The sequence below is a fragment of the Hyperolius riggenbachi genome, chromosome 2 (genome assembly GCF_040937935.1).
Source record: "Hyperolius riggenbachi isolate aHypRig1 chromosome 2, aHypRig1.pri, whole genome shotgun sequence".
NCBI lineage: Eukaryota > Metazoa > Chordata > Amphibia > Anura > Hyperoliidae > Hyperolius > Hyperolius riggenbachi.
This window is the reverse complement of record NC_090647.1, coordinates 349726522-349735114: the sequence shown is the minus strand read 5'-3', so window position 1 is coordinate 349735114 and position 8593 is coordinate 349726522. Positions and strand designations below refer to the sequence as shown.

At 44.1% G+C, this 8593-nt stretch overlaps 1 protein-coding gene across 7 annotated transcripts in view; it reads right to left on the bottom strand.

Annotated features, from left to right (window-relative positions):
- Nucleotides 1–2765: 2765 nt before the first annotated feature.
- Nucleotides 2766–8593, bottom strand: part of LOC137546767 (Krueppel-like factor 15) — a 118162-nt gene continuing 112334 nt past the window's right edge. For all 7 annotated transcript variants that reach the window (XM_068269560.1, XM_068269561.1, XM_068269563.1 and 4 more), the window contains 2 exons: nt 5985–7033; nt 2766–3158 (listed from right to left, as the gene is read on the bottom strand). In XM_068269560.1, the coding sequence (XP_068125661.1) occupies nt 2984–3158; nt 5985–6937 (1128 nt within the window). In that variant the 5' untranslated portion in view covers nt 6938–7033 and the 3' untranslated portion in view covers nt 2766–2983. The remainder of the gene's footprint in view (nt 3159–5984; nt 7034–8593) is intronic.

Sequence of the window (8593 nt, the reverse complement as noted above, 5' to 3'; positions counted from 1 at the left end):
GCGGGGAGCAAGCAGGGAATCGGCGGTGGGAAGATCCGTCCTGTCGGATCTTATCAATCGAGCCGCATCAGCGGTTCAATTGATAAGTAACATCGCCGCCGCATCTACGCATGTAGATGCGGCTTAAGATTACAGTAAAATAACTGGGCACAATACCATTCTTATCTTAAGCTTCTGTGGCTGAACAATGCTGTAAAATTAAAGGACTTAAACGTGGCTGGCTATAGACACTGGCATTTTTTTAGAACGTAACAAGGGCACCTATTAAAGATAAGCTCAGACCTTAACAACACTGGACCTATTTATTTATTGGACCTAGCAGCCAAGAGGAGTTCAATTAAGCTTTCCCATGCGCTCTTCAGCTACTACAGGCTACAGTTGTGTGCACAGATAGCAGGCTCTCAATAATACTGAATGTGAAGCCTGCTGTCGATACCCAAAGCAGTAACTTCTAGTGGCTGGCAGAATTAGGAACAAGTACATTTATGCAGATCTCCATCAGATTCTTGGGCACCAAACGCTAAAACACTGTACAGTAAAGGATAATATCCATAACTAACAACAAGTAACTGTAGTTGCACTGATGGGTGTCCGCAGGAGGGGGGGGAGTTGACCCCCCTGGCCTATGGAGTTTCACTGCAGACTGCAGTTCAGTGTGTATCTGCCCCTACACTACGTCTCCGAAGAGGGTAGGGCTGGTGCCACGAAATACCAATAGGAAGCTGGCTGGGGTACCCGAGCTGTGCAGAGTCACACTGATCAGTCCTAAACTTCTACCGGGAAATGAAGAGTCTGCCTTGGACACTGTCAGTTTCCTTCTTTTCCACAGTCTAGTCCTATGGGTCTTCCGTATCCCACATATTTTTGTTCACTTGTGATATCGGTAGATTCGCACAGCATTAACACTTTAGGCATCCCTTTTGGCCTGTTTTCTGCAACTTTTTTTTTAAGCACAGGCACTTTATTAGGGACAATCCTTCCCACCTCTCACATACTGATTCTAGATTTCTCCTCATTAATTGAAATAATTGTGTTAGTTGACTAATTGCTTGCCACATGATTTGATGATTCCATATTAAGTCACTTTATATTAAATGTAAATGATTTGCATGCAATTTCAATGCCCTGACTTATTGTATCTGGCATTCGCCATATAAATATATGTATATTTTACTGCATCATTAACAGCATTAGATATTTATAGGTGTCCATTATAATCCTATCATATTCTTATGTCCTGCCATATTATTATGCATTTATATATCAGTGGAATCTTCGGTAACACTTTACAGAGCACAGTCATGTCACTGACTGTCCTCAGAAGAGCTCACAATCTCATCCCCACCACAGTCCTGCTGCATTGTGTGGGGGATATTTCTGCTTAAATGTATTAAAGAAGTGGTTACTGTGGAAAATATCTTATGTATCATATGTCTGTTTGGTATTTATGATATTACGTCAAGGAGAGGGGGACACACTGCTGGTAGGTCAACATTATCAATCAGACATGTTTTTGTGAACAGACGATTTTGTCCCTCCCCCCAAAAAGAATGTCTGCAGATGCCCATAGTTGCACTTTAATTATTGTAGTCCTACTCCAGCTGCCTGTGAATGTTAGAACTCTAGAGGGAGCTGCAGGCAAATTAAATAGTTTACAGTACATATACAGTGCGAGTTCTTCAAATGATGAGACTCCCCCTAGCCTCCAATCACTTGGTTCAATGTAGCCGAACACCATGTTAGCTGCTCTTTTATTAAACATAAAAAATAATATTTATATTGCATATCTTATGCAGAGTTATTTAATTAAAGTGCAATGACTATGCACAAACTAGAATGACCTATACCAACAAGCTGTAAAGCAGAACTACAGATACCAGATATACTGTGTTTGAAATAAATGCTCTGCATTCTCTGCAGCATACCATACATAACATAATGGTTATTTTATGCTATAAAGCCTAACTTTTATTTCCCTGGGCTAAAGTCACATGATTGTGCCTATATGCCTACAGGAAACAGCCAGTGTCTACACAGACTAGATGCCGAGTATCTCCTTCAACTTATGTTGTGGCAGATGTATCATGTGACCACAACACAAAGAAGATTCCTGTTTTAAAACTGTATTTTTTTTGCAATGTTTTATTTCTGATACTACAAGATGTGAAAGGCATTCACACCAGACACAGTATGTGTGGTGATTGTAGTCCTGCGTTAAAATTGTTCCTCATTTGGCATTTATTTAAGGCCCTGTACTTTGTGTAAAACAACCACAATTTGCCTTTAGTGTTAACTTTGTATAGTTTGGATATATTTCATTTGTAACAGCCACCAGTATGTGTGGTACAGAAGTGTGTGTAACTTTACACATTTATAGCCTCATACATATACATTTGTGTACAATAATCCCACGTGTTTTATAGTATTCATGCAGATTTGTCTAAGTGCCCTCGAGTATGCAAAAACTATTTTCCCTTATGAAATCGTACAGATGACAGACCTCCGTACGGATACATTAAATATGCACAGCTTTTTTCACAAGAGTAGTAGTGGCCTAGTTAGATTTGTGTAAACAAACACAAGCTTGCTAGTAAAGCAACAGACTGTATACTATGTACATAATTCTAGATGTAAATAGTATGGTATACAATTGTCAATTGTTTCATTTAACAGTAAGGAGTGACCGAACAAAATCTCGGAGACTAGGTAACAGTCAGCAAATGAGAGGTAGAGCAACATTCACAAGGATTCTTTGCAAAAGCCTCTGTCCTGGAAACGATTTACTCATTGTCAGAAAGCACATTGTGTGGTAACCTTTTACCACGCCTCACTAATCACAAGTTGATGAAAAATGCTCCGCTCCTTGGTCTGTTATTGCAAATCTTCTTTCAGTTTATATCCAAAGACAGAGGACACGTTATACTGGAAGCAGCAAATATTTCACAATGGCCATTCAGTTGAAATAAACTGAAGATATATTGTGTTAAGTGCTGATTCGTGGTGTCCTACATCCTCCGACTCGTTGGCCGCGATGTATCTTCATGTGTTTAGACAGATGGTCACTGCGGGCAAACTTCTTATCACACACCGTGCACTGGTATGGCTTCACACCAGAATGGGACCTCTTGTGGCGTGAGAGCTCATCAGAGCGAGAAAATCTGCACACAAGGCAAGAGAAAGGAGATCAACCACTTAGAAAACGAGTACCCTAAAAGCCAAACCACCATTACTTGTGGTGCCATTTACACTTTTGTTGCAATTTTATATTGCACTTTCATTTGTATTAATATATAAAAACAAACAAAAAAAACCCCACCACACTTTTGCCAAACCCTACTATACATTTTTTTTAAAAGCTCAAGACATTTAAAATCTTTCCAAGGTCAGGAACTTCATAGCAAACAAAACCAATCTAAGCTTTTCTCACAAACCTGGATCCAGATAATGCTTTCATTTGCAAATGTCCACTCTACCCAGATATCCCTCCCTTTCACCGTTGACTTGCTCTGTAAAGTCTACAGCGATTTCGGTCCATGTGACCCTGCTGTAGCCTTTCAGTGCAAAGCAAACTTCTACAGTGTCCACCCCAAAATGATTCATACCCTTCACAAACTGTCACAGTCTGTGGGAAAATCCAAAGTTCTATACCATTCCATATACCAGTATAATGCCCAGTATAGCTAGTAAACTGCCCAGTATAGCCAGTAAAGTGTCCAGTATAGCAAGTATAGTGCCCAGTTTAGCCAGTATAGTGCCCAGTTTAGCCAGTATAGTGCCCAGTTTAGCCAGTATAGTGCCCAGTTTAGCCAGTATAGTGCCCAGTATAGCTAGTAAACTGCCCAGTATAGCCAGTAAAGTGTCCAGTTTAGCCAGATCCCCCGTCCGCCCGCCGCCCGCAGCTCCCTTCGCGGCCGCCGCTGCTATTACATCTTCAGCCGGCGGCCGCTTCCTCTACTGCGGGTGCCCCTCTCGCTCTGCTCGCCGTGTATCACAGCAGCGCGCCCGGCGCTGCTGCTGTGACGAGGCAGGAGAGAGCGGTTTCCCTGGTAACGGCGACGCCGTTACCAGGGGAACCGCTCTCTGCTGCCTCGTCACAGCAGCAGCGCCGGGCGCGCTGCTGTGATACACGGCGAGCAGAGCGAGAGGGGCACCCGCAGTAGAGGAAGCGGCCGCCGGCTGAAGAGGTAATAGCAGCGGCGGCCGCGGAGGGAGGGAGCGAGCGGGAGGGAGCGAGCGGGCGGGGGGCGCCGCGGACCACCACCACCACAATAGAGACTCGCATACAAGCCGACCCCCCAACTTTTGACCCCCTTTTTGGGGGTCAAAAATTCGGCTTGTATGCGAGTATATACGGTAATAGGGCACTTATTATGCTATTCCATTATCCCCACCATTCGTTGTTGAATAGGGACATGATACATTTCTCCATAGAGCTTGTGTATAAAAAAAACAAAACAAATATTTTCTAAACAGCTGATCTGCGTAAGTAAATCAGCTGTTTCTGACAGGTTAGTGAAGAAGCAACTAAACTGTGATTGGCTGGCTGTAGGGATTGTCAATAAGATGCAAATAATTTCAAGTTGATGCAATAGTATGCACATTTTAATATGCAAATTTATACAGCTTGAAATGGATAAATGAAATTTGATTGATTTTCATGCTGTATAACTTTGCATACAAAATTTGCATAATCATGCATCAGTTCAAAGTTATTTGCATCTCATTGACGATCCCTAGCTGGCTGTTTCCTGCCCTCTTCTAACTGATATCAGCTTCCACCTCTCTGTCCACAGCTGAGAGTGGAGGGGGAGCGGAGGAGAACGGGGCGAGTGGTTCACAATCCGGTACATGCCTGCCCCCCCCCCCCATTTTTAAAATTTGTGTCAGCTCTGATATATTTTAAATTAGAAGGAAAGTGATACTAGAAAAACTAGACCACAAGTGAACTTTTTTTCCACAGTTCCCTTACTTTCTGCCTGCAGTGCTTGTAAACGAAACTCACTGCATTGTAGTGTAGATATCCTGCATGACATGACAATTAATGAATACATTTCATTTTAATTCAGACACTTCTGCAGCCAGAGACCCAGCAGGACAGCCAGGCAGCCGGTATTGGTTAAAAGGAAATAAATAATGGCAGTCTCCATATCTATCAGTTCAGGTTTCCTTTAAAGACAATGGGCCTGATCCAATTTATTTTTTTTCCTCATAAGTTTTCTCCTAAGTGATATTTTTATATCAAAAATGCCTTCTAAGCCACCAGCAAGCAAGAAAATACTCTGAAAATTGTTGACAGTACAGGTAGTCCTGGGACTTACAAAAGACCTGATACGAATGGCACAAAAAAAAGTAAACAAAAATAAAATAAACTATATATGTATATTTTTTTTTTCAAAAAGCCCTTGCAGTTTTTGAGAAAATCAATTTTAAACAATTCCAAGAAAAACATGTAAACTTGGTCAAATTAAATTTTGAGGTGGGACATTATACTATATTGTTCCAAGATCTACATACACATTTTAAAGCAAACTTGTGATCCAGCACTGGGACCCTCTGGAAGTTTGTGTAGATTACGTGAAATCAATTCAATTTCAAAATTGTGATGTTTAGTGGTGATAGTAATTGTGATGATAGTAATTTAAATATTTTACGTGAAAATTTGCATAAGCTAAATTAGCACATTATGATCATAACTAGGACAGGAGGCACAGAGTGGTACAGAGGGACACAGTGGAGGCAAAGGTGGCAGAGGGGGACACTGATGGAAGCCAGGGACAGAGGTGACACAGTGGGGGGGGGGGGGGGCTGGAGGCACAGAGGAGTTACAGGGGACAGAGATGGCACAGTGTTTGTTCATTAACCAGGGGCTACCTGTACTTTTTCACCTTATTTTTGGTACTTTCTCAATTGCAGAGAGCAATTATCTCTTGGGAGAAAACTTCGGATAAAGAGTGAAATGGATCAGGCCCAGTATATTTCTTTACCTCCAGCCACATTCTGGCCACGTGCAAACATACGGCTTCTCTCCTGTGTGTCGCCGGAAGTGTGCCTTCAGATGTGAACTTTTGGTGTACATTTTGTTACATCCAGGGTGACTGCATTTATGAACCCGGATCACAGCTGGCGCTCCCTTTTGTATCTTCTGCGGTCCTTCACTCACAAACACTCCTCCTAGGGTTAAAGGTCGTACTGTCACTGGCAATGGAGCAATTCTAACATACTTTTGGTCCCCAGGTGAAGCAGGTCCTGGGACTGGAGCCAGAGCCAGACTTTGGCCTTGCACACTGATGACCAGTTGTGTAAGACGTACACCAGTAGAGCTCTGGGTCAGAGAGGCAGTGCCAGGCACAGATACAGGCTGGATCTGAAGAATGACTGGGATGCTGCCTGTGGCAGAAGGTGAACTGGCGGAGGCATCTGGAGTCACTGGGGTTGGCACATCCTCAGTTGGCTGAGCTGGATCTGTTGCTTGAGTCTGCTCATTTGCCATGCAGCTCTGTAGCCATGCACTGGATATGGGCTGTTTATCAGCTAGTTCTTCTCTGATTAAATCCATGTTTTCTTTCAAAAACTCCTCAATTTCTTCTAGTGTAGGAGAGAAATCCCCAGAAATTAGAGCAGAAAAGTCTGGGAGTTTTAATTGTGTTAGTGGAGTAGCCTCCTTCGGATCCTCTACTGCTTTCACCAACTTTGACAGAACAACTCCTTCTACTTCCTCAAAGCTACCACCTTCTTTAACACCCTCCTCAGGAGGCACTATAGTGCTGTTAAATTGGTCTGCCAGTGATGGAGAAGGACTGGCGTCATTCTCTAGAAGAGTCAGCAATGATGATACCTCACCAGACTGTGGCACCGTCATGTTCTGTCCACAAGGGGAAGCAGCACTAGACAGAAGATCAGAGGCCGAAAGAGACTCACTGCAATTTAAAGAAACCATGGTTGCACCACAGTGATCTTCTTCTTCCTCTGTGATGTGGTAGAGAAGTAGCTGAATAATTATGAAAGTGTGCTTAAACAGGATGACTTCAAAGATCTGAAAAGAGACAAGAACTAAATCAGATATCATCATGGGTAGCTTTGAAGAAAATTGTGTTAGGTCATAAAACTAGAAAAACAGAGTAAGCCAGTTATCTCAGTTTTGGGAGCACAGTAGGAGCTACCATTTGCCAGATGTGGTCAAGTGGTAATCTATTCACTAGCAAAAATGGAACCTAAACCTTAAGGCCCATACCAACTAGGCGATTTTTCCGTCAATTTTTCCCGACAACCCGTGACTTTTTTTCAGTGATAGTTTCCGCGGTCTTGCGACGTAGGTACAGTTGTGCGATTCTGCAGACGCTTAGCGATCGTCACGGCAGATCGGATCTTTAACCACTTGCCGACCGCACGCTTATACCGTGCGTCGGCAAAGTGGCAGCTGCAGGACCAGCGACGCAGTATTGCGTCGCCAGCTGCAGCTTAATTAATCAGGAAGCAGCCGCTCGTGCGAGCGGCTGCTTCCTGTCAAATCACGGCGGGGGGCTCCGTGAATAGCCTGCGGGCCGCCGATGGCGGCTCGATGGCTGAATGTAAACACAAGCGGAAATAATCCGCTTTGTTTACATTGTACGGCGCTGCTGCGCAGCAGCGCCGTAAGGCAGATCGGCGATCCCCGGCCAATCAGCGGCCGGGGATCGCCGCCATGTGACAGGGGACGTCCTGTCACTGGCTGCACAGGACGGATAGCGTCCTGTGCAGCCCCGATCCCCGGGGATGACCAGGTAGGAGAGGGAGGGGGGAATTTCGCCGCGGAGGGGGGCTTTGAGGTGCCCCCCCCCCGCCACCCACAGCAGGAAGGAGAGATCAGACCCCCCCAGCACATCATCCCCATAGGGGGGAAAAAAGGGGGGCAATCTGATCTCCCTGCCTGCACCCTGATCTGTGCTGGGGGCTGCAGAGCCCACCCAGCACAGATCACTCAAAACAGCGCTGGTCCTTAAGGGGGGGTAAAGGGTGGGTCATCAAGTGGTTAAGATCCCCAACAGCTCCCGGACAAAGTATCGGGATCGCTTGAACTCTCGTTCAAGCCAGTCATGTACCATCACGTATACCCACTGCAAAAAAGATAAATTGGGAAGCGCTCATCATCGTGGGGCATCGCTGGAATCCATCTTCCCGGGTCTAGAGGTGAGTATTCAGCTTTAGAGGAGCTTGAAAACCAAATAAAGACCAGACCCTTAAAACTGCTAGGTAAACTTAATATTAAAGTGTAATTAAAGTAGACCTAAAGTAGAAGCATACACACCTAGTTTAAGGCCACATACACACATCAGACCATAGTCTTTTGAAAATGAAAGATCACAGACCAATCTTACCACCCTTCATGTAGTATGAGAGCCATACCTTCACAGTCTTTTCTATGGAGCTGAACTCCCCATCAGAAAAAAATCTTTGCAAGATGCTGAACACACAGATGCTGTACAGACACAAAAGATCAGTATCTGCAAAAGATCTGTTCCTGCCAAAGATCCGTTCCTGCAAATTGCATTCATAGTCTATGAGATCTGCAGATCATCATACACACCTTGTTTAACTGACAATCATCTGCAGATCT